This window comes from Martes martes (genome assembly GCF_963455335.1).
Source record: "Martes martes genome assembly, chromosome: 11".
Taxonomy (NCBI): domain Eukaryota; kingdom Metazoa; phylum Chordata; class Mammalia; order Carnivora; family Mustelidae; genus Martes; species Martes martes.
This window is the reverse complement of record NC_137899.1, coordinates 4334401-4361018: the sequence shown is the minus strand read 5'-3', so window position 1 is coordinate 4361018 and position 26618 is coordinate 4334401. Positions and strand designations below refer to the sequence as shown.

The following is a 26618-nucleotide window of genomic DNA, read 5'->3' as shown; positions in this document are numbered from 1 at the left end:
TGTTACAATGCCGATGTTACCCAAAGCAACCTACGCTTTTAATGGGACCCCTGTCAAAATACCACCAGCATTTTTCACAGAACAAAGAATCCTAAAAGTTGTACAGAACCACCAAAGACCTCAAACAGCCAAAGCAATCTTGAAAAAGGAAAGCAAAGTTGGAGGCCTCACAATTCCAGACTTCAAGTTATATCACAAAGCCGTAGTGATCAAAACACTGTGGCACTGTAGTGAGCGCTGGGTGTTATATGCAATTGATGAGCCACTAAGTTCTACCTCTGAAACTAATGCAAACAAACAAACATAAAAAAAAAAAAGCAATATGGTACTCATACAAATATGGACATATAGATCAATACACCAGAAATAAACCCACAATTAAATGGCCAGTTATTCTTTGACAAAGCAGGAAACAATATCCAATAGAAAAAAGATGGTCTCTTCAACAAATGGTGTTGAGAAAACTGGACAGCTACATGCAAAAGAATGAAGCTGGACCACCTTCTTAGGCCATTCCTGAAGATAAATTCAAAGTAGATTAAAGAGATTAAAAGAGAGTAGACCTGAACGTAAAAATCTTAGAAGAGAACACAGTGACTTCTTTGACATCGGCCATAGCAACTTTTTCTAGACATGCCTTTTGAAGCAAGGGAAACAAATCAAAAATAAACTACTTTGAACACTGAAAAAATAAAATTAAATTTTAAAAAACTACTAGGACTGCATCAAAATATCAACGTTATGTACACGAGTGGAATTATGGAAGCAACCCAAGTGCCCATCAACTGATGGATGGGTGAGGAAGATGTAATATATATAAACAATGAAATGTTTGTCAGAAAAAGAAATGAAATCCTCCCACTTATAATAACATGGATGGACCTAGGGAGAATAATGTTGAGTGAAATAAGTCAGTCAGAGAAAGACTAATGCCATATGATCTCACTCATGTGGAATTTAAGAAACAAAACAAATGAGCAAAGGGGGAGAAGAGAGAGAGAAAGAGGCAAACCAAGAAACAGACTCTTAACTCTAGAGAACACACTGATGGTCACCGGAGAGGAAGGGGTGGGGAGGTGGGGGAAACAGGTGATGGGGAAGAAGGAGCGCACCTGTCATGATGAGCACATGGATTTGTTGAATCACTCATTGTACTCCTGAAACAGATATAATACTGTATGCCAAGTAACCAGAATTAAGATAGAGATGTAAAAACAATAAAAAATAACAATAAAAATTAGGTGTTTGGACTTTATTTCTACATTTTCATGTTAAAGTTAAAACACATGCAAAAACAAATAAACCGCCCCCCCAAAACCCAGGTCCTCTGCAAAACTCAGAGTGAACTTTGACACGTGATGAAATGTAGACAACCACCACCTCCTAACACTTTCCCAACAGCCTGTGGAAGTGGGTGTTTCTGCAGAAATGACTGAGTTCATTGATTTATTACTTTATTAGATACCTATTGAGTAATTATGTAAAAAGATGACAGCATGCATGTATACTGGACTGTGAAAGTCTAAGACAAGAAATTTATATTCTAAAAGTCAGAACTAAGTAAACAAATACTGTAAAGACCAAAGCTGTAAACTTGACTTGTTTTATCATTACTAAGAAGTGTCTCCTCAATATAAGAAATTATTTTCAGCCTCAGAAATTTTACACCAAAACCTGTGTGTTTCCTGGCTTGCATCAGAAATGGCCAGAGCCTGTCTAAGGGCTGTTTGCTATAAACTCTGCAACGGTGGGGATTTGCTATGTCTCAGTTTGCTATACCCTGGACACTGAGGTTTGCACGTCAACTGAGAAAGCAGGAGACAACGGGTCGGGCAAACAGTCACGGAAGCTTTGAGTTGCTCTTCAAGACAGTCATTGGCCTTAAACATGGACAGCAAAGAACTCTGAGTTAATATATCGAACACAATTCAGCAAGCCTTTAGCATAAAAGTTTTAGATGATGGTCTAGGGACTGAATGTTCCATAGCCTGAAAGAAAGAGATTTTAGCATGAATAATAGAGCAGTCAGACAAAAGGAACTATTTTGCAAAGTATGATATGATCTCTAAATCATGCTAGCCTAAAATACCAGTCAGACAGTATGGTAGGGGCCCAGAGTGACCGTCCACATTAGGACGAAAGAAGCTTTCTCAGAAACAACAGCACGTTAGTTGTATATTGAAAAACGGCGACCGTCTACAAGGGCTGAAAAGCCAGGGAGTTGGGAAGCAGAGGCCACATTCAGAGCGTGGTTGGAGGCACCCAAAGCCTGAGGCTCTCACAGCCAGTGGAGACCAGGGCAGGGTGTGGGCTGCGACCTAGCCGTGACGATGCCAGCCCATACCCTGAGGAGTTTGCCCTGTATTCATTGAGTCAAAGACGCCATCTGTGTTCAGGGAACGAAACTGGAAGACTGGGGAGGCTGGTGGGAATGGCAAGGAGGAGCCAGCCCTACGGGGCACAGGGAGAAGTAGCCTCTGGCACACGGAACACATGAGCTAGAAACCTTCGTGTATTCCTGAAGGAGTGATTGCTCTCTCTGCATTCGAGTACTCAGGAAAAGTGAACACACCAGCCATCCACAGGGGCTGCTAGTGGGAACAGAGGACTGTGTGGGTAAGTCTAGTAACGACAGTGTCTTGCCAATGATACCGGCCAACGGAGCACAGACACTGGAACCCCAGGTGCCTGACCTGCCTCGTTATGTGGATAAGGTGGCACCTAATCACCTTCCCTTAATTGTTTTTTAAGTAACTCTACTCCCAACGTGGGGCTTGAACTCATGACCCCGAGATCAAGAGTCACACGCTCTACCGACTGAACCACCCAGGCGCCCCTCACCTTTCCTTATTACATGGCATTGCAGAAAAGCATCTGATTTTTTAAAAGTTATTAAGAGTAGACTCGATCTCTTGCCTATTAAAGCAAATATAGCAAACTGCTGTTTGTTAAATTTGGCTTGTGTCTATAATTCTGTTTTCTGTATGTTTATATTTAAAAATAATGGATATAATTTTCAGTTTTCGGTTAAGGTAGTGTATATTGGGAACATTTCAAATAATGGATACATTAAACACCTTTCACTGCTTAAAATCAAAGCAAAAAAAAAAAAAAAACACCTGAATTCTCTGAAACTGGATTTTTTAAACATTGTATACATACAACATTTGTGTTGGGGGAACAGAGAGGAGAGTTTCTTAAACATGTTCATGATGCTACAGATTTTAAAATGGGTAAGAATCTATCTCTTAAACCTGTTTCATTGTGCAAAGAAGAAGAAATTGAAAGTATCAGAAAGTCCAAAGAAAAATGCTGAACTGTCAGCTTCGAGGCATGTAACCTCCTTGCGTTGAGGACGCTCTCACCTCCGCACCGGCCCTGGCGCAGGGTGGGGACGCGTCTCTCGTGTGCTGCGAGCAGGAGTAAAATGCAGGGCTTTGAAACTACCCCAGACTTCCATGAAATGTACAAGGGCTGACAGACCCACACAAGACACAGGAAAGATCCTGTGACTGAAAGAGCACATCTCGCTTGGAATTCTGGAACACCAGATTCGATCTTTTCCACAATACACGTCGTTTTGCATGGGCAGACATGTAGGTTGAATAACTTGAAGTACATGCGTGTGTTACATCTGGAAGCACTATTTCCCTTTTCAACCCGAAGAAGTCACTTAACAACAATTAAAGGGACCCAAGGAGCAGAACGATGGGAATACTAAGACTTACAGCTCTCCAACATGTCTGCATGTGAACTTTGAGGCTCCTTTTCAGGACCATGTCCAAACCAGGATATTTTGGAATCGGATAACTTGGACGTGTATTTTCCTCTTTTTATAATGCAGTTATTAAGGTTAAATGAATAGAACAGTGTCACTGTTAAAAGCCTCTGCAAAAGATTCTATGGGAAAAAAGAAAATAAAATTTCAACGTGCTACCACCTTCTAGACGCGGAACCCCACACTCATGACAAGAACTAACCTAAGAAGAGTAAGTCTCTCTTAGACAAAAATGCAAATAGCATCATTTTACATTAAGGATACGCAGTGTCATTATCCAGATTCGGCCACATGTGTGGTTTACGTAGCGTTCTTACGTGGAAAGAGGAATGAGGGGTTCGTCCCAGAGAGGGACAGGGACTTACTTCAGTGTAAGAACAGCTGCTGTGTTCCAGACCTCCACACTGCACCTGGGACAAGGGCGGGTCACACTTTTAGAGCATGAACAAGTCTGTTTCCCAAGGTGCTCTCCTGTTCACTCTGTATACGACAAAGTCCCAGGTTTCCTGAAATTCTCACAGGTCCCCCCGCACTTACTGCAGAGCTCACCACCAATGCAGGTGGGGACTTACCTCACCACGGGAGGCAGGGAGACCCTGGGCCTCTGACTGAGTCTAACTGCAGCATGTCTGCTGGGGAGAGGAGAGGCTGCTTTGTGTACTGTTAATGATAGGCAATGACCCACTTCCCAGTGGGGATTAGAGCCCACTGCTGGCAAAATCATAATTTATATAACCTCGTCTCCAAAGAAAATCTACCTTTGGATAATAGAGTGATGATGGCCAATGTCTAGTAGCCTTTAATTTAGTACGGAAGTTTAAGTTTTGGAAAGCAACTAGCTAGTAATTCCCCTGAGTGTTTTCTTGAAAATCTATGTGTGTGGAGCCCATTTGGCCCATGGCGGTTCGTGATAAACAAGATTCAAATTAAACGTAAGCATATGTAAAGTTCTTGAGGCTTCCGTTAGTGCTGGCTGTACATTTATTAAGGTACATAGTGGCTCATGTTTTCAATAATGACAAATATATCCATTTTTCTTCATTAGTCAACCTTTAATGATTGAAGGGGTTTCTTAGATACTGCGTGATATTTTGGTATTCTCTGCTCTTTTCAGGAAAGTTTTCCAACTTTCCTTTGCTGACCTTGAATTGACCTCCTGCCACAATGCACTATAATTTCTTACTCGTGTTAGGTCTAGGGCCAAAAGCCCATGTAGACAAGAAACCATGCTTTATTCCCTTTTTTGTCATCAAATGATTTGTACCTAATCGGTGCTTAATTCAAAATTTTGGAGTAAATAAAAATACGGAGGAAAAACTTTAAAGATTCAGATAATGACAATCAGTATTTTTCACTGTACGCCTATTAAGACTGGTCACCTTCCCCAGCAGTGTGCCGGGGGTCAGTGTGATTGCTAAAGGCAGAGATATTCTGTAATACGCATTCCCCAAGGATCGGGATCTGCAGTGGCTTCTCCTGGCCCCTGTCCAAATGAGGAGAGGCAAAATCCGTTTGGGATTACAGGTAACCACACAAAAGTAGCTCAGCACATGTGGGCCTTGGCGCCATGTTCACAAACTGGCTAGACGCGCCTCTGCTCAGGAAGGACGCCTAATACAGGGTGATCTTTCCCGGTCTACACTGCCCCTTACGGAGGGGAGTGGATTGCTCTGGTAAGAAACACGCATCCACTGAGTGGACAGGTGGGATCCCTGCGCTGCGTCTGGATTCCAGGTGGAGACTGCCTGGGGCTTGGGTTCCTCCACTGCGCTCCAGACTCAAGGAACCCGCCTATTTCACTGCGTGCTTCAGCCTGGTGGGACAGTTGGGCAAACGGTCCATCGTACCCCATTACTTGGCTTACGAGATGATTGAAGGCATTCCCGGAAGAGAAAGTACTGTGCGTGAGAATGAGCCCTATGCTTGTGTCCGTCTCTGGCCCCCAACACGGGAGCCTCGAATACACAGAAAAAGTGTGTGCCGGTTAACTTTGTACCTTCCTCTCCCAAATGACTGAGAATGGAGGTGAGCAAAGCAGGGAGTCATCGTGAGAAGGAAGCATGTTTGTGCGAAGGAGACCGGATCTTGTAAGGACAGACACGAGGTCTGTCTCTGTAACGAGACAGAACGGCGGGGGAGGGGGAAGGATCTCAATATTTCGTTGTCTTATGGTCCATCGATGGGCGCACTGTTCCAAGATGTGAAGCAGAAACCAGCCACCACCGACAGGCTCCCATGGGGGAATCAGGAACTGAAGACGATATGCAGGTACACAGTGAGCACGGTTGACAACACGGCATTTTTAATCTGTATCTATAGAAAACATTTATATAAGCTCTCTAAGAGAGGGATTATAGAAATACATTTAATATAGAATAGTGTACTTCGGTGTACTTACTGTGAAAATAGCACATTTATTTAGAGAGGGGGTTTATGCCCAAAGTTCTTGCAGATGTTTGCAAATATACCCATTTCCTTCTCTTGCAGTAACTGTTAGCAAGAAACGCAAAAGTACCAACCATGTTCCATCGTCCTCATCAGAAGTCTTCTCCTGTGAATGCTATTCCCCAGAGTCATCATCTAGAATGTTCCCATCAGTAAAATGTTCTAGAAAAACTTTGTTTTTGTTTTTGTTTTTGTTTGCGGTCCCGGGTCTACATCTGCCGGCACTCGTGCCTGGTGCACATGGCCTGCCTCTCGATTCTCCACGTGCCCTCCTCATAAGTGCAGTGACAGATGGTGCACTCGTCAGTCTTGACTTCTCTCCCAGCTGGGATGACCGCCGTCTCCGCAAAGCAGTTTGGGCCTGCAACGCAGAAAAACGTTTTATATTAGCAGTGTGCATGAAGACGTGATGCATGTAATTAGGTAGCCAGCTTTACAGTATGTTTTATTCCCTCTCCTATGAATGACAGTGGCAAAGTGACAAATAATATGAAGCACTCCCACGTTTGTCCTGAAATGAAACTGATGTTATTTCAGTTTTTTTATGAGGGGCCGTACTGTGATTTTCACTAACTGTTCCATTCGGGGGCCTTCTACAGAAGTCCAGTCTGCAATCATTTGATTGAATTAATTCTAAGGAATCACAGAAAAAAGTTAATTAACTGTGACTTTCAAAAACGACCAGCCTTATTCTTCATGGCACCTTTACCGGAGGAAGTTTAAATAAGCAAACTTCTTGGAGTCGTAGTAAGCCCCGTGTAACTGCCGCACCTCTCAGAGCCGGTGTTTGGACATCGGCCCCCGGGGGGCTCTCCAGACACTGGCTGCTGGTCCCACCCCGGCAGCTCTGACTCATTCGGTGTGGGATGGGGCTGGAGAACGAGCTTTGATGACACGTTCCCACGTGCTATGTGCTGCTGCCGCTGCCGGTCTGGGAGCCCCTTCGGAAAGCACCATTTAGCACTGACCAGGCCTGTACCTTCCACAGGCTTCCAGACCTGCTCTACCTCCGGACCTCCCTCTACAGTGGACCCATGAGCACTTACTGGGGCCTAAATAAGGCACCCCACCCCAAGCTTTGAACTTCAACACTGAGTCAGTCTCATTCTCCCTTCTCTGCATCTGTAGTCTTTGATAACATGCTCACTACCAAAATATGTTTGTGATGTACGCAGCCATAAAAGAGAGGAGAAACATTCGCCTGCAAGTTTTTTTGTTTTTTTGTTTTTTTTTTAAATAAACTAATCCAAACGAGCTCCAGGATAAAAACTGGCTCTTATAATTCTAAGCAGAAAACCTCATGGTTTCGTGGCTACTGCTTTTCACATTAGCCCAGGGGTTGATGGCGTCCTCTGGAACCCGTGCCCCCGTATACACAGACCTTTCTCCCGCCAGGGCTCTGCCCCCGTGTACACAGACCTTTCTCCCGCCAGGGCTCTGCCCCTGTGTACACAGACCTTTCTCTGGCCAGGGCTCTGCCTTCTTCTTGCCCCCGGCCCTTCCCACTCAGACACAGCCCTAGGATTCAGCCCTTGACGTATTTTTTCTCCATTGGAGACCTCGAAGCGTTCACGATCATCCTTCTGGGGATGCATCCAAATTGCAGCTCCACTCCTCTCTCTCGAGCGCTGGTTCTGTGTTTCCAGCTTTACCAGGTGTGGTCAAGACCCTCTCCTCCATCAGTTTTGGCGAATTACCGTATTGTTAATACAGACCCTCACCCACGCAGTCGGCCAATGTGAGATCCTGCATCTCCGCACGTTCCCGCACAACCCACTTGGGGCTCCTCCCGACCTCCGTACGCCAGGATGGCTTCCTCGGCTCTCTGACTGATGTGAGAGCCCAACGGTGGCATGGCAGCTGCTCCGGGCAGGACCCACTTTGTCCACACTGTGCCACCTGGCACGTGAAACACCTGTGAAATTTACATTCCCTCTAGCTGTCTTTAGCATGCTTCTTTATTTCTGCTTGTTTCTTTTGCAGAGTTTAATCTAAGGACACAATCTCCTTCTCATTTTCCCTAATATCTCTCAGTGTGCTCTTCACACAGAAGACACACATAGCAGGCACGACTGTCCAGAAATCCTGTACTTGCGGGGGTAGGTCCTTACAGGTCTCCTCTCCAGAAAAATCTGGATTCAAATGTGATACCTCTGCTTAATAGTTATGTGATCTTGGACTAAGTAATTTCATTGTTTTGAGCTTTAATAGCCTCATTTACAGAAGGGCAGAGGACCTGGATAGACACTTTTCCAAGGAAGGCGGCCGGATGGCCGACAGACACATGCAAAGGGGCTCCACATCACTCATCATCAGGGAAATGCAAATCAAAACCACAATGAGCTATCACCTCACACCTGTCAGAATGGCAAAACAAACAAACAAACAAACAAACAAAAACACAAGAAATAACAAATGCTGGTGGAGATGTAGAGAGGTGGAAACCCTACTGTCGGTGGGAGTGCAACCGGGGGCAGCCCCCGTGGAAAACAGTATGGAAGTTTCTCAAAAAATGAAAAATAGAAATATCATATAAGCCAATAGTCCCGCTACTGGGTATTTACCCCAAAACCAAAAACACTAAGTTGAAAGGGTTCATGCACCCCCATGTTGTAGCAACATTATTTACAATCGCCAAGCTACGGAAGCAACCTGAAAGTCCGTCGATAGGTGTGGCCCAAAGGAGGTGTGGGATATATACGCACTGGAATACTATTCAGCCATAAGAAAGAATGGGATCTTGCCACTCGTAACAACATAGATGGACCTAGAAAGTATTACGCTAAGGGAAATAAGTCATTCAGAGAAAGGCAAATACCAAATGGTTATATGTTTATGCATGTGGATGCCTAATTATTCTACCACCATTTGTTAAAAAGATCATCTTTTCTTCATGATACTGTGTTTACTTCAAGATCAGGTCACTCTATGTATTTGGATTTATTTTTGGGCTCTCAATGCTGTTTATCGACCTGGTTATGTATTCTTTTGCCAACACCAACGACTGTCATTTCATGTGGGTTGTCAAACTTGTAGGCACAGAATTGTTCCTAGTATTCTCCTGTTACCCTTCTAACGTCTGTAGGATCTGGAGTGATGTCCCCTATTTCATGGTATTAGTGGTTTGTGTCCTCTCTCTTCTTCCCCTAGTTAGCCTGGCTAGAGGCGTCTGAGTTCTATTGATTTTTTTTTTTCTTTTTCAAAGAACCAACTCTTGGTCTGTTTGACTTTCTCTATTTCTCATTTTGAATGTAATTGATTTCTGCTCAAACTTTTATTATTTTTTTTCTTCTGCTTCCTTTGGATTTAATTTGCTTTTCTCTTTCAATGTTTCTTAGATGGGAGTTCAAACTGATTTTAGTACTTTCTTATTTTCTAATATATACATTCAATGCCTTAAGTATCCCTCCAATCCCCACTTTTGCTGCATCCCACAAATTCTGATCATTGTGTTTTCATTTTAATGAAGTTCAAAAAGTTTTAGAATTTTTTAAATGTTTAAAATTTCTCTTGAGACTTCTTTTTTAATTGGTGTGTTTTTTTGGAAGGCTGTTGTGCCCCTCCAAGTATCTGTGGATTTTTCAGATATCTTTCTCTTACTGATTTCTGATTTAATTCCATTGTGGTCGGAGAGCAGACACTGTATGATTTCTGTTCCTTTACATGTGACACAGTGTGTTTTATGGCCCAGGTTGAGCTCCATCTTGGTAAATATGCCATGGGAACTTGAGAAGAATGTGTATTGTGCCATTGTTGGGTAAAGTAGCCAATAGATATCAACTGTATTCAGTTGATGGACGGTACTGTGTTCAACTACATCCTTACTCATTTTTTGCCTCCTGGATCTGTCCATTTCCAATAAGAGATGTTGAAGTCTCCCACTGTAATAGTGAATTCATGTGTTTCTTCTTGCAGTTCCATCAGTTTTTGCCTCTTGTACTCTGAAACTCTGTTGTTGAAGAATACACATTGAGGGTTATTATATCTTCTTGGAGAACTGACCCATTTATCATTATGTAATTACCTCCTTTATTTTGGATAGCCTTCTTTGCTTTGAAGTCTACTCAAATTAATACAGCTACTTCTGGGGGCGCCTGGGTGGCTCAGTGGGTTAGAGCCTCTGCCTTCGGCTCAGGTCATGATCCCAGGGTCCTGGGATCGAGCCCCGCATTGGGCTTTCTGCTCGGTGGGAAGCCTGCTTCCCCCTCTCTCTCTGCCTGCCTCTCTGCCTGCTTGTGATCTGTCTGTCAAATACATAATAAATAAAATCTTTAAAAAAATACAGCTACTTCTGCTTTCTTTTTATTAGTGTTAGAATGATTTATTTTTCTCCATCCACTTAACTTTTAATATATATATATGTTTTATATTTAAAGTGGGTTTCTCATAGACAATACATATACATAGCTGGATCTTATGATCTGATCCACTCTACTTCTGTCTCTTAGGCCATTAACATTTGGAGTGATTATTGAGGGGTGCCTAGGTGGCTCAGTCAGTTCAGGATCCAACTCTTGGTTTGGGCTCCAGTCATGATCTCAGGGTCATGAGAGTGAGCCCCATGTCAGGTTCCATGCTCAGTGGGGAGTCTGCTTGAAGATTCTCTCCCTCTCCCCCTCCCCCGACTTGTGCACACTAATGCACCCTCTCTCTAAAATAAAATAAATCTTTAAAACAAATAAAGTGATCATTAATATAATTGGATTTCTAGCTACCATATTTGTTACTCTTTTCTACTTGTTTCCTTTATTCTTTGTTCTTATTTTTATTTCCTTCTCTTTCTGCCTTTTCTGGATTTAACTTAGCACTTTATAGGATCAGATTTTCTCTCCTTCTTAAACATATGTTGCACTTTTTTTTTTTAACTAATCCAAGCCCACTTTCAAATAACACTATTGAGCTTCAAGAATAGTGTGAATAATGACAAATAACAAATAATCCCAACTCCTCCCTCCCAGCTATTGCAGCTATATTATTATTAATTTCACTTATTCATAAGCATAAATAAAGGTATCTATCCAACTACATATCAGCATATGTAAATGGATCTATGGTTAATAGTGTCATTTTGAATGAACTATTATCTGTTAGATCACTGAAGGATAAGAAAAATAAGTGGCATCTGGGTGGCTCAGTCAGATAAGTGTCCCACTCTTGACTTTGGCTCAGATCACAATCTCAGGGTCATGAGATTAAGCGCTACGTCCAGCCCCGAGTTGGGCTCCATGCTGGTCATGGGGCCTGCTTAAGATTCTCTCACCTTCTCCTTCTGTCCCTCCCCACTGCATGTACACTCTCACTCTCTCTTTAAAAAAAAAGAAAAAGATTAAGAAAAATAAATTTTTTTTCCTACCTTTCCCTATTCATTCTCTGATGCTCTTCCTTTACGTAGATCCAAGAGCCTGCATCTCACCTTCTCTCTCTCTCTAAAGAGCTTCTCTTAACATTTCTCGCAAGGGAGGTCCACTGGCAGAAAGCTCCCTTAATTTTTGTTAGTCTGAGAAAGTCTTTATTTCTCTTTCAGTTGTCAAGGATATTTTTGTAGGGTATAGAATTCTCTCAATATGAAATATTTTAATATACACTACTTGCTTCAGTGGTTTCCAAAGACAAGTCGGACGTGATCCCTGTATTTGCTCCTCTATGGGTGAGGTGCTTTGACCTCTGTTTCTTCTCTGTTTCTCTTAAGAGTCTTTCCTTATCTTTAATTTTCTGAAGTTAGGCTATGGAATGCCTAGGTGTAGGGTTTTTTGGTTGTTGTTGTTGTTTTGTTTTGTTTTTTTGCTGTTTGTTTTAGGTTTTTTTTGGCACTTATTCTGCATGGTGTTCTTTGAGCTTCCTAGATCCATAGGTTGGTGTGTATAAGATTAATTTGGGGGGAATTCTCAGTCATTGACTCAAATATTGCTTCTGTTCTTTTTTACGTGTCTCCCCCTTCTGAGATTCCCATTATGCATACATTATACCTTCTGTAGCTGTTCCATGGTTCTTGGATAGTTTGCTGATCAGCCAACAACGGCATTCTTCATTTATGTCAGGGCTTTTGATATTTCTCTAGTATTCTGAAATTTAATTTTGGTTCTTTCTTAGAGCTTCCATCACTCAACTTACCCATCCATTCTTGTTTGTTGTCTATTTCCATTAGAACATTTAACATATTAATCATAGTTATTTATTTATTTATTTATTTATTTGACAGAGATCACAAGTAGGCAGAGAGGCAGGCAGAGAGAGTGGAAGAGAAGCAGGCCTCCTTCTGAGCAGAGAGCCCTATGTGGGGCTCGATCCCAGGACCCTGGAATCAGGACCTGAGCCGAAGGCAGAGGCTTGACCCACTGAGCTACCCAGGCGCCCCATTAATCATAGTTATTTTAAAATCCTGGTTTGAGGGGCACCTGGATGGCTCAATCAGTAAAGTGGCCAAATCTTGGTTTCAGCTCAGGCCATGATCTTGGGCTCATGAGATCGAGCCCCACATTGGGCTCCATGCTCAGCAGGGAATCCGCTTCCCTCCCTCTTTGTTTCCCTCTGCCCCTCCCCACCCCCTCTCTTCTAAATAAATCAATATTGAAAAGGAATAAAAATAAAATCCTGGTTTGAGAATTCCAACATGACATTATCTGACTCTGGTTCTGATGCTTGCTCCTCTCATCTTTATGGCCTTTTGGTATGCCTTATAATTTTTAAAAAATTTTTTGATAGTTAAAGACATAATATATTGGATAAAAGGAAGCACTGTGAATAGAAGTGTAGTAGCATGGTGGTAAGGTGTCGGGGAGAGGAAGCATTCTCCAGCCTATGACGCCATCTCAGTTTTTTCCCAAGCCATTGACTCTGGACTGTGAACCTCACAAATGCTTCTTATCCCTACACCCACTTTGGCTGTCCAGGATGGCTAGATTGGGCTGGAATTGGGTATTTCCCTCCTCCCATGTGGAAGGTTAGGGCGAGATGGGGTTGGCTATGTCCTGTACCCCAGGTCAGTTAGACTCTGTCAAATAGTTTCTCCTGAGGGAACAGAATGCTCTGAACAATTTCAAAATGGGTATTTCCTCCTTCTCCCTTCCCTAAGACATCAAAGCTCACAAAATTAGTGGAACCCTCCATGACTAGGTCCTGTTGGAGTTTTTGACTCTCAGACTCACCAACCACTTGTCAATTACAAGTTTGTTTTTCATCAACAATAATTTAGGTTTTCTTAGCCCAGCACTGGTTCCCATGGAGGTTTCTGCTCTGCTAAGTTGGCTTCTTTTTATCTGTCTGTGTCTCCAGTTTTAGTGGGAGCAGTTTGCCCTGTGACCTTACTTCTCTGATGAACTGGAAACCACAATGACTGATTTTTGAAGACTGAACAAATTTTGCATACCTGAAATAAATCCCAACTTGGTCACAGCATAAAATTCTTTTTGTATATTGGTGTATTTTGTTTGTTAATATTGTAGTAATAAATTTTGTTTATATTTATGCAGGATATTGATATGTACTTAAAAAAAACTGTCTTTTTCTATTGTCTTTACCTGGTTTTGGTATCAGAATAACACCAGCTTCATAGAATGGGTTGGAAAGAGTTCTGTCCTCCTCTGCTGTTGGAAGACATTGCATTGAGGTCGTATTAATTCTTTAAATACTTGATATTATTCTCCAATGAAACCATTAGGGTTTTGAGGGAAGTTTTAAAATAGTGAATCCAATTTCCTTAATAGTTTTCATATAAATTATCTATTTCTCATTTGGACGAGTTGGCATTGTTTTTATTTTTCAAGGAATTGGTGCTTATCCTTTGGTTGTGAAATTCATGCATGTGGAGCTGCTGATAGTATTTCTTTGTCCCTCTTTTCATTTCTGTTGGGTGTAGAGTGGTGTATCTTGTTTTATTCCTGTTGTTAGTAATTTGCATCTTCTCCCCCCACTGAAGTCCTTCATTTTGCTAGAGGTTTATCAACTTCATGGATCTTTTCAAAGAACCAATTTTTTGTTCACTGACATTTCTCTAGTGATCTTCTGTTTTCAATTTTATTGACTTTTTTCTTATCTTTACTATTTTCATCTTGCTGCTACTTTTGGTTTATTTGGCTTTTCTTTCTCTGGTTTCTTGAAGTGGTGACTTAATGGATTTGAGAATTTTCCTCTTTTGTAGTGTCAACGTCCAGTTTCATCCGTTTCCCTCCGGTACTGCGTTAGCTGCTGTCTCACAGGTGTGGATGGGCTGTATTTTCCCTTTTCATGAAACACTTAATTTTACAGACTTATAACTCAAGAACTACTAAGAATCTTGAGGGAAAAACAAACAAAACCCCACCAACTTCTGCTTTTGCTAAGTTGGTAAAAGTTGGTAAAACTAAAAGATAAATTATTGAAGAGAATCCTGATGTATAAAAATAGATTCTGGCCACTTTAGCCATTTAGTGACAAATAAAATTCCAGACAGTTTACTTCATTAGTAAATATGGAAATAGAAACAGGTTTTAATCTTTATTAATTAATCTCATTATACTATTTAATTTTCATATTTATATGCTACTTTAGCAGAAACAGGAAGCATAGAGAACAATTTTACAAATATGGAAAATGAGATTTAGAACAAATATCAGTCAAATCTCACGGCTCCTAATTAATTACGGCTACAATACGTCATGTTCATCTGGCCTGGTTGTTTGGAGAGGACCTTCCGGCTAAAGATGGCCGATTTTGAAATGAACACGGTATAGAAGGCTTTTCTTGCCTCTGGGACAGTTGTTCAAGGGGACAGCTGGCAGGCATGGCTACATCAAACTTCTCTGTGCTAATCTGATGTCAGGGCAGAGGGCTCGCATTATGAAAGCTGTCGTCTGTACCATCAGGACCCAGATGCGGCTGGATGAGCCTGATGCACGGCATCAGAAGAGCCTGTTACAGTCTGAGCGTGGTGAACGGAGGTCTGACCATGGACAATCGTCCATGGGAAGGAGTGTCTCTCCTCCCAGCAGGGTCCTCCACACTGCATCTCCCGAGGTACCGTTTGGGTCCAGCCCCCTGTTCTGCCTTGGTCACCAACACAAGTAGCCCATGACAGGTGTGTTCCCTTAGTGTGTATTCAGCTCAGGGCATGAGGCTGAGCTTGCAAATTCCAAATCCAGGCTGCACCTGCTGGGACTTCTGCAATGAGCCACTGCCCTGGCTGCTCCTGCGTGCATCTCCACCGGAAACTCCCTCCACAGTGACAACCTCCATGGCCACGACAGGTGCTTAGGAGCCATGATCCCAGGGTCTGGGATGGAGCTCAGTTTGTGCACAATCGGGTTACAGTTCTAGAATTAAGTCATGAACTGACCTAACTAAAATGAAACTAACACTTCCAGGCTGATGGACAAGTTGCCAATGTGCTTGAATTTTTACAAGCAATGGTACGCAGCGAGACGACCTGGTGTTAATGAAGGCACAGCTACACAGGTGCCTGGAGGCATATCTCCTTCTCTTTCATCAAAGACTAAACACCGAGGCACAGCCCTGCTCCCGAGAATGACAGGGAACTGGAGCAGAAATCCACATGGTGTAGGTGCCCGGTGGGGCCAGCACTGGCGCAGGGCAGCTCATGTTATCTGAGGCACCAGATTACTGGCATTCGCTCCCTGGGAACCATGACATTAATATAAGAATAATTTCCAAGTATGCCAAACTTCACATCAGTTCCTTGGCTTGAAAAAATGATGTTCTCTCTACCCTATTGTAAGTCACATTCCCACTCATAAATCTGACTTCTGAATACGAAATCCCCCTGCTGGTATTTACAGGGGAAACGATGGTTTCAATTTCCTTGTCACGCACCTGGCGGATATGGTAGTCTGGCAGGGCACTGGTCTCAGAAAGGAAATACTGTTTTCCTAATGTGCATTCTCATCTCCCGGCCAAGTCAAATGAAATAACCAAGTACATGTTCGTATGTGTGTGCATACGTGTCCATGTGCATGCATGTTCTTCAGAGAAGGATCTAGTACAAGATCGTCGTTTAACCAGGAAGCAGCAGAAGGACAATTAAAATAAGGATAAATTTAAAATGGCACTAAATTGTGCACGAAAAGGAAATAGGTTTGATTTCTGTAAAACAGACCTTCTTCTAAGAAAGCTACTCTGCCGGAGGAATATCCTGTCGTCCGGGCAGCTCCGGGAGTGAGTAGATGAGGTCGCGATGTCCCAGCTTTCCACTCCTGGGAGCTGAAGTTCCCTTCAGCCTCCCGGGAGAATTTAGGAGTTCGTAATCCTGGGTCATCTTACCCCGTCCTTCCGAACTGGTGCAGTTTACCCTCTGACCCCCAGCCTGCACCGAATTTCAAGAAGCCAAAAAAAGTCCTTCCCTTTTAAGTGAAGCATTCTCTGAAAACGCCTTAGTTAAGTAATGAGACCTGAAAGAAGCATTTCCCAAAGTTCTGACACGTGGTGCAAGGCCTGCTGTTGGGAAGAAGTCCCCACGGTCAAATAACTCGGGGCAGGCTTCGTGGGGTCTGTGCCCTGCAGACCCGACGGGCGTCTTCACTGCGGGATCTGCGGTGAGAGCCTCGGAGGACAGGCTCACGTGCGCAGCCTGGTCAAAACTCAGCTGACCGTGGAGGCCTTTGTGCACAAACGGTCACTCCTATCCTGATGGGCATTTTTATTCCACAGAGGAAGCATTAAGAATAAGTGCAGGGAGGGGTGTCCCCCCAGCCCCAGCCCAGCACCTGCAGAGCCCACAGGCAGACACGGGGGGCAGCCCGGGCCAGCTCTCCAGCAGGCAAGCCGGTTCGCGGGGCCATCCCACAGCCCACACGCCCCCGAAATGTTTCCTAATCCAAGTGCGGTGCACGCCTTGTCACTGGGACATTTTAAATGCAATCGTTTTATTTCCCAGAAAAAATGCACAAATACTTGGTTGTAGCTCTGGGTGAATTTTCCCCCGGTCAACACGCCCATGAACCTGCCACACAAACCGAGGATGGGGACAGGACTTCGACCTGAGAATCCCCCTGTGCGCCAGCCCCAGCGCGCCGCAGACCTCATAGGGCTGCGCGTGTCTGCACTTCGTAGGAATAGAATCCTCGTGCACAGACCCGTCTGCAGCAGGCGGCTCTTCTCGATGCGACATTCCCGCCATCATGTGTCTTTAGCTCATTCCTGTTCCATTTTCTGAATATTCTACAATCTGTCTATCCTTCCTATTATTGATAGATGTCTGACTTCCAAATTTCTGTCAATAGTGGCGGTCTAGAGTACTATCCGAGCTGTTCGGGGGTACAAGCTGCTACATACGTTCTTAGACTTGGTTCTAGTCTGCGCCCCCCCCCACCAGAGTGGGGCACTCGGGTCACGTGAGGGTATGCGACCTTTCAGCCCTAGAAGAAACCCATGCATACACGTTTTCTCAAAGCGACTGTGACGCTTTAGTCCCCCAGAGTCAGTATGTGATAATTTTAGTTCATTCAGGTCCTTGGCCACACCTGACATTGTTAGTTTTTATTGTATTTTATCAGATCAAGTGCATGTGTCAAAATATTGGATTGTGTTTTTTTAAAAAAAAATTTTAAAATATTTATTTATTTATTATTTTCAGGGAAGGGAGAGAGAGCACAAGCAGGGAGAGGGAGAGAGGGAGAATCTGAAGGGGGCTTCACGCTCAGCCTGGAGCCCTGGAGGGGCACCATCTCACGACCCTGAGATCACGACCTGAACCGAAACCAAGAGTCCCACGCACCCTTAACAGACTGACCCACCCAGGCACCTCTAGATGGTGGTTTTAATTTGCATTTCCCTGATCACTAATGATTTCGATGTTCCCTTTCACAGTGAGACATCCAAGTCTTTTCTCTTTATTTTCCATTGGGTCGTCCAGCTCTTCTTATTTATTTGTAAGAAATCTTCACATACGCGTATGGGTCCTGTTTCTGACACAAGACTGTGAATAAAATTCCCTATTATAATTACGGGACTCTTGTCTCTCAGTTATCTCAATTTTTTAACCTATTTTAAGGCTATGCCATTAGGTACATGTATATTTAGATCAGTGGCATGTTCACGTTTTCATTGGTCTCTAGGGATGCTTCTTGCTGTAAAATCTAAATTATCTGATTTCATGTAGACCCAACTGCTCCCGTTGGCTACATTGCAGGGTCTGTCTTGACCTGTGTTTATTTTCAACACTTTTTTTTTGACCCTATTGTTAAAGTATCTCTTGAAAGAAAAATCTGGAGTTAGGAAGGCTCTGCGTGAAAATCTTCATCTTTCAGTCACACTTGCTTCATTGTTATTTGATGCGATGCTGAATACATTTGGGCTTCAATGTACAGTCTTGGGATTTACTTTCTATTTGTCCCAGCTGTTTTCATCGCTTCTCCTCCCTTTGCTGTCTTAGCTTGTTCCTTTTCTTGCTGCCTGACACGCTCCTTGGAGTGACTTCAGTAGCTCACGTCTGCTGCCAAAAGCCACTCTCCGCTTTCCTCTTCTGCGGTGTTTCCCGGAGGACTGGAGATGGAGCCTTCACTTCCGAAGGGTGACGCTGTGCTCCTGGACTTCTCCAGCGTCCTTGCTGACAGCCGGCCGGCACGGGCTCTTGTTCCCCCGCCTGTCCTGTCGTCCTTCTGCTCGCTCCTGAGACTTTCGTGTCCTCTGGTTTTCAGCACTTTGCGGATTTCTCTGGGGTTTTCCTGCTTCGGGTTCCGGCGACTTGTGACTCTGGTCGGACCTCCTGGGCCGACGCCTCTTGAGGTTTGTTCCCGTTCCGCTCTGTCCCTGTCATTATCGCTTCTGCAGCGCGGTCAGTCCTGCGTCGGACCTTCTGTCTTTCTAGAAATCCTGCGCGTTCCTCCCGTTTTCCTCTTGTTTCTTGGGCTGCCTCACCTGTTTTCCACAGACGCGCTTTCTAGACCACGACCGCTGCCCTCTGCGCCGCCTCAGCCCTTCGGCAAACCCTTCCCGGGAATCCTGGATTTCCTCCTGCATTTGTCAGTTTTCTGACCTTCTCAGTGCGTCCCGTTCTCTGGGAAATTCTCCAGCCCTTCTGTGTTCCTTGAGCTTCTTAACAGAGTTTTAAGAAAAACAAAAACAAAACCAAACAAAACAGAACAAAACAAAACCCAAAAAACCAACCCTGTGTGGTGTTTACCGTATCTTGATAACCCGTGTGTCCATTTCTTAGTTTCTATTTTGTGGTTCTCTCGGTTTGGGTCATCTGGTCTTATTTCTCGGCCTGCCTGGCTGTTTTTTAATAAATATGAAGACAGAACTGTAAGGCTGGGACGACGCCTTTGGCAGGACGGTAGGGGACGTGAGGGGTACTGGACCCGGCTGAGAGGGGACTGCCGGCTTTGTTGGGGCTGGTCCGTCCGTCTCCCCACACTCCTGGGGCGGTCTCGGTTGAAAGCCCCGGATGTTGGCTAGGGTCTCTCTGCCTCGGAGGGTCCCGGGACATCATCTCTGTCCTCCGCACTGCAATCCCCAGTCCGATCTCTACTCCAGTCCCAGCCACCCCACTGCTTTCTGCTTGGGCTCTGCGGGCCTTGCCCTGCACACGAGCGGCCTCAGATCCCACGAGTGCGTGGAAGGCAAGTTCCATGAAGAATTTCAGACCTGCTTCCTGGTGGCTCCGTCTTCTCCAGCAGAGCTTCCCCTCTCGGCTCGCAGCTGCCCTGGCGGCCCCAACACCATCTTCCATCCTGCAGCTCAGCCCAAAGCCCAGGCTCCGGCTTCCGGTGGGACATCCGTCCCAGCACCGTTGCCCCAGGAAGACTGAGGGCACCTGCTCCCCGATGCCTCCAAACCATGTTGTGTGTTTGTTTGGGGTTTAAATGTGGGTCTACACTATCCTGCCCTTAGAGTGATCTTAAGTGGGAGTTCTCTTCATCCGCCCTATTTCATTCTGGCTAAGAGAAGAGCATTTTGTTGTCAAAGCCTATTGGACTGACCGTTCTCAAGTGAGGAACAGACCCTAGGTAGCCCTGTAAGGTGGGACGATCCCCTGTAGACATCGTGAAGACGCTAACATCGTATAAACCATCGGGGATGCACTGATTTATTGTCAACCATGGAACGGCATGTTAGTCTAACTTAGCAATCTCCTGTGTGCATTCCTTTCTGCAGGAACCGTATACGTCCCTGTTTTTGTTTTTGTTTTTTTTTTTAAATATTTCATTTATTTATTTATTTATTTGTGCGTGTGTGTGTGTGAGAGAGAGAGAGAGAAAGAGAGCATGCATACAAGCAGGGGGAGCAGCAGGCAGAGGGAGAGGCAGGCTCCCCGCTGAGCAGGGAGCCCGATGTGTGGCTCGACCCCAGGACCCTGGGACCACGACCTGAGCCGAAGGCAGAGGCTTAATAGCTGCCCCACGTCCCTGGTTTTAAGCAAGCTCTTTTGCCCTCCTGCGATTGGGTCATTAGCAAATTAAGTACAATTTTGCATGTGTGCTCTATCTGCTTAAGTAAAAATATAATGTATATGGGAATACAATTTCCAAGTTTGTAGCAAATACAGCTGCCCTACCATTAGTAGGATAATCAACACCGCACACGTATGTAGTTCTTCATGCCTTCTCTTTGTCTGGCCTCCACATGTTCCCACGGGAACGTGGGGTGTCAACTGAAGGTGGGAAGCTTGAGGTTTAGGATGTCAAATATCAGACCTGGAACTGGGCATCGTGTTCAGGCCCCCCTGACCTACAGATGGGAGGACAGAAGCCTAGAAATACCAATACAGTAGAGGTGAGATTAGACATTAGACTTTCTTTTGCAAAATGTGTCCTTGTCTCTTGGACTTTTGGATGCCTTCTACCGTGCCAGATGGCCTCCCTGTTTCAAAATTGCAAGTGTGAATGACGGGGACACACGGGGACATATCTGTGCTGTTGCTGAGGACCAACAAAGCCTTCTGGAATTCAAATGGGGTATTTAAAAGTCATGTTAATTAGGCCTGCCAGTCCTTTCCAATATGCACTTTTCCCTCCAACAAAAGTTTACTGGTCACCCTGGAAAGCCATTTGTCGGAGCCCTAAGAGGAGGGGACCAAGGAGAGTCCACAGGGAGATCCCTGTGTGCCCCCAGAGTTCTGCCCAGGCCACTCCCCTGCAGCCGCCTTCTTGTTCGCTCACTCTGTCATCCCTGGGTCCTCGCACCTGGGACGTCCCCCTTCATCTGTCCTTCTCGACTGCTGGCCCTCTCCTCGTGTTGTGCAACACTTACCGCTGTCCCCACATATGGGGCACAGACCCCTCAAGCACGCGGGAAAACACCAGCATCATCACCTGACTCTTCTCACGGCCCCCAGCTCCGTCCAGTGCCATGTCATCAGGTCAGCCTTCAACACAGACCCGATGTGGCATCCCGCAAACCCCATGGACGTGGGGTAGTCCAGGAAGTGGCCCTTTTCAGGGCCATGGACACACCTAAGCAGTCACGGGAGACAAACACATCTGAGGTCATGATGAAGTGAGCCCGTGTCACCCCCAAACGAGGACTGTACCAGCGGAAATGGAAGACACTTGCCATGGACATCTGGTGTCCTCAGCAGGGCCCACTCTGATGGCCATGGGCAGTGCCTGGTCTGTGTGCACATTCCTGCCGGGCCTCCCCCCTGCCACCCAGGTGTCGGGCTCAGCCTCTGCACCCCCTGGGGCCGGGGTGTGCTGGAACGCAGCCCCCACTACAGCCAGGCCTCCCAGGGCCCAGCATTTGCAGCAACCCCTTTGCACGAAAGGGCCCACAAGCGCTGAGGGACTTCACCAAACCTGACCAGCAAACTATGAAAGGGGGGGGAAACCCTTATATTCCTAATAGAATAGAACGTACTAGAACCACACCTTTAGAGCCCAATACCTAAACTTACCTGAGCAAGAACTAAACTTAGAACGTTCGGTGACCCACTGAACCACAGCTACCGAGCTGACAAAATAGATTAACCCCTAATTATCATGTATAAATAAGGAAAAGTGAAGCAAGGATGGCCCCCCGTCACACAGACCAGGACTGCACACAGGAGGAGGAGAAGAAAAATGACACCTCAGGGTGCCCTGCTGAGGGTTTGACAACAGGCTCTCAGAAAAGAAACAAAGAAAAAAACATGTTTGCCAAGACACAGGAAAGCGAGATGCCCATTGTTCCCCTCCTGGAGCCCGGTCTGGAGCTGCCAGTGTGCGGCTGGGCTGGGCCAGGCCTGAAACCCACACAGTTCTGTTCGAGCAATCCCACGCGCCACCGACAGGAAGGGTCGAGTCCCTCTACCTAGCTCATGCCATTTTATGGAAGAATAAAACCTACAGCACACAAGAAAACGGTGAAGTAGATACAAAAGGAACATCCTGTTAAACCCCTCCGAAAAGTCAATCCGGAGTCAAGGCAGAATCTGCCAGAGACACAGAGGAAGTTCAGCCTTCTGGGGCCCACAAGCAAGGGGGCCACCCAGACCCCCCGGAGACAGACTCTGCCTCATGTACTCTCAGAATGTTCCAGAAACTCCAGCAGGAACCTACATAAGATACGTTTAAAAGACACCGAAGGGGGGGCCGCCTGGGTGGCTCAGTGGGTTAAAGCCTCTGCCTTCAGCTCAGGTCATGATCTCAGGGTCCTGGGATCGAGCCCCGCATCGGGCTCTCTGCTCGGTGGGGAGCCTGCTTCCTCCTCTCTCTCTGCCTGCCTCTCTGCTTACTTGTGATCTCTGTCTGTCAAATAAATAAATAAAATCTTAAAAAAAAAAAAGAATATTCTTCGTGTCTGAATATTCAAGGACTTTTACTGACAAGGACTCAGAGCCGCACAGATGATCTCAGTAAAGAGAATGCAAATGCAATTTGCCAGGGTCCCCTCTTGTGGGGCCGCACGGTGGCGGTCAGGGCACACTTGGCTTTCACCCAGCCTGGTGGCCTCAGACCCCAACCAGCCCCCAGTTCTGGGTCCTCCCTCCCCCGCACCTCCCCAGCTTCCGCTCGCCTGACCTCTCCACCTGTCTACGCGACACCTAAGGGGCCTCTGGTCGTCCCTGAACTTTCTCATGCCGGGAACGAGTGTCTCTCCTCCACTGTCACTGTTCGTGGCTGTTATGCAAAATTCCACGCTGTGTCATTTTTCGGGAGAAATGACTGAACTCCATTATGAAGTATGTTAGCTGCCCAGTAATTTATTTTAGGCTATTTAACTGAATAATTGAAAGCTAGTGGAAAATGATCCTTTTCACTCCCAGTAATGTAACTGCTGCGCAGGTTTCGTGTCTTCCTAGACTTGGTAGAAGAATTTCCAGATAAAATGGTGTTCGAACAGGTGTTCAGTCTCCGAGGTGTCTTTTGGCGTCTCACTCTTTAAGCTTGAGTTGAAACAGACATTTCTTGTGTTTAAAAGTGTTTTTAGAACCAATCCTATCGTTTCTAGAATGATTACCTTTTAGGATGTGTTTTGCTTACATTTAATTTACTGCCCTGTCCATATCAGTAAGTGGGATTTTTCTGTAGCTTTCCTGCAGAGCTATTTTTTTCGAATTTGGTTGTGGTAGAATCACCCTAATCTTATGAAATGCATTGAGAAACTTTCTCTCCTTTTATAAGATCATGACCTGAGCAGAAACCAAGAGTCGGACACTTAACCATCTGAGCCATCCGGACGCCCCTCCAGCTAGAGACATATTATCTGCTTCTTGAAAGCTTTCAAAAAGTCACCAAATAAACGCTCCTGAAAGTAAGTTATTTAACAATCATTTCCATTTCTTCTAAGCTTTTAAGACCATTACAGTGTTCCACTTCTCCTTTTGCGGCATTTTTAGTAAACCCCAAAATACTTCACGTCTTTGAGACTTTCATATTTTATTAATTAAATGATCAATGATGTATTAAACCTTACACGTGTACAATGGATTCTTTAATATTGTAAACTCAGCCCAACCACTATTATATCCTCTTTATGTCCCCTCATTTTGTAGGTTAATGCTTCCCATCTTTGTCTTTATTTGACTCGTTGGAGGTTGTACTTTCATTGGTTTGGTCAAAGAAGTCTCTTCCTGAGTTTCAGTTTCTTTTTTTTTTTTTTTAAGATTTTATTTATTTATTTGACAGACAGAAATCACAAGTAGGCAGAGGGGCAGGCAGAGGGGTGGGGGGAAGTGGCTCCCTGCTGAGCAGAGAGCCCAATGCGGGGCTCGATCCCAGGACCCTGAGATCATGGCCTGAGCCGAAGGCAGAGGCTTAACCCACTGAGCCACCCAGGTGCCCCTGAGTTTCGGTTTCTGATCTTGTCTTGTGTTCTCGGTCTTGAAGGACAGACTGGGGGAGAGACACCCCCGGTGACAGAGCGGTGGGGGAGGGGCGAGAGGAGCCCTCATCCCTCCTACAGGCCCAGTGATGGGGATGACTCAGCCTTGGGTGGGCTGCTGCTTCAGAGAGCACAAGTCTCAGGAGAATTCAGAAAAGAAAAATACATAAATCTTGCTTAAAAATTGTCTTAATTCCCTTTTAGAAATTAGAATAATCAGATTCCTTTAGATAGATTCTCCCCATGCTTCTGGAACAGGGCATTTCAAGAAGGGTCCCACATTCATCTCCCCAGCTGAAACCTGGGGGTGGGGAAGACACACGTCTGTCTGTCTGTCTGTCACTCTCCCTCCCCACCTACACTGTTGTATCCAACCGTTACAGTGCAAGTCTGAACGACATGATGTACTTGGGAAAGGAATAGAAGAGAACACCGAAATGAAGACAGTGGTGGCTTATTGCTACGAAAGAACAATGTTTTCCTCACTGGCTTTTTATTGCTGTAACATATGTGCAAATGTTATGAGATGAGGTGGGGCTGGGGGACAGGCCTTACAGAATGGAGGGAAATATCCAGCAAGCTACGTTCCTCCTCCTACTTGAAGATATTGGACGAGTTCCCTGTGAGGAAGAGAGGGCCTCTCCCTTCGTTCTGTTTTCTGTTAAATTAATAGAAGAACAGAATGAATATTAATTGTATCTCCAGTTTATTAAGTGTTATGGCACGTGTAAATCTGTTCTTAAATATTTATGCACAATCATTTTCTGTGTTAAAAAATTTTTAACACAGAAAAAAAAAAGCCTTCTGTGCACCACAGTTAAGCAAGCAGATGGCACGTGGTTGCTTATTGAGAAGCTGTTTTCGTTTGCTCTCAGGCATGGAAACTGATATAAAAATATAATTTATTTTCAGGACAAGTTTAAACAAAGAATAGCAAAACTTTACTCAATTAACTCAAGATTGACTATACCAAATGATAAACATTTTTATTTTAGTATTTGTTCCTTCTTGGGGCACCTGGGTGGCTCAGTGGGTTAAGCTTCTGCCTTCAGCTCAGATCATGATCTCAGGGTCCTGGGATCAAGACCCGCATCGGGCTCAGCGGGGAGCCTGCTTCCTCCTCTCTCTGTGCCTGCTGCTCTGCCTACTTGTGATCTCTGTCTGTCAAATAAATAAATAAAATCTTTAAAAAATATATTTGTTCATTCTTTTTAAAAAGATTTTATTAATAGATCTATCTATCTATATATATAGATATGAAATAGATATGAATATATAGATATGAGATATAGATGGGTAGGTAGGTGTATGTGAGACTGACTCTTCCACAAAGTGCCAAGAGCACAGAGTGGGGAAGGAAAATCTCTTCAACAAACGGCTTGGAGAACTGACTTCCACACACGAAGGGAAGAACCCCTACCTTACACCATACACAAAATCAACTCAAAGTGGATTAAAGACTTCATTAAACATAAAACCTGAAACCATAAAACTCCTAAAAGGAAACTTAGAGAAAAAGCTCCTTGACATGGATTTCTTGGATGGGACACCGAAAGCACAGGAAAAACAACAACAAGTGGGACCATATCAAGTGAAGAAGCTTCTACAGAGTAAAGGAAATGATCAACAAAATGAAAGGCAACCTACAGAATGGGAGAGGTGGTCGCAAACCATATAAACCAATAAGGGTCAGTATCCGAGATGCGTGAGGAACATATGGGACTCGACAGCAAAAACACACAAACAAATCACCCAAATAAAAAACTGGCAGGGGCCTGAACAGGCATTTGTCTAAGGAAGACCGGTACGTGAAAAGATGCTCCGCATCATGCATCGTCAGGGAAATACAAATCACAACCCCAATGAGATGCCACCTCGCACCTGTTAAGATGGCCACTATTAAACCAAACAAAACCAAAAAAGGAAAGTGATTTTTTTTTTTTTACTGTTACGCTGAAAATAGATAAAAAATTTAATTTAAAAAAAAAAAAAAGAATCTATTACTTCCTCTACTGGCAAAAAAAAAAAAAAAAAAAAAAAAAAAAAAAAAAAGGAAAGTGATTTTTAAAAAAGGAAAGATTAAAGGGAACTCTTCTCCACCATGGGCGAGAATGTAAACTGGTGCGGCCACTGTGGAAACCGGTACGGAGGTTCCTGAACAATT

General features: G+C 44.6%; 1 protein-coding gene across 1 annotated transcript in view; it reads right to left on the bottom strand.

The window, feature by feature from the left end:
* Nucleotides 1-6432: 6432 nt before the first annotated feature.
* VWC2 (von Willebrand factor C domain containing 2) overlaps nucleotides 6433-26618 on the bottom strand; it is a gene marked incomplete at both ends in the record, with an annotated part of 95272 nt that continues 75086 nt past the window's right edge. The window contains one exon of the mRNA XM_080818827.1: nucleotides 6433-6584. Within this exon, the coding sequence (XP_080674953.1) occupies nucleotides 6433-6584 (152 nt within the window). The remainder of the gene's footprint in view (nucleotides 6585-26618) is intronic.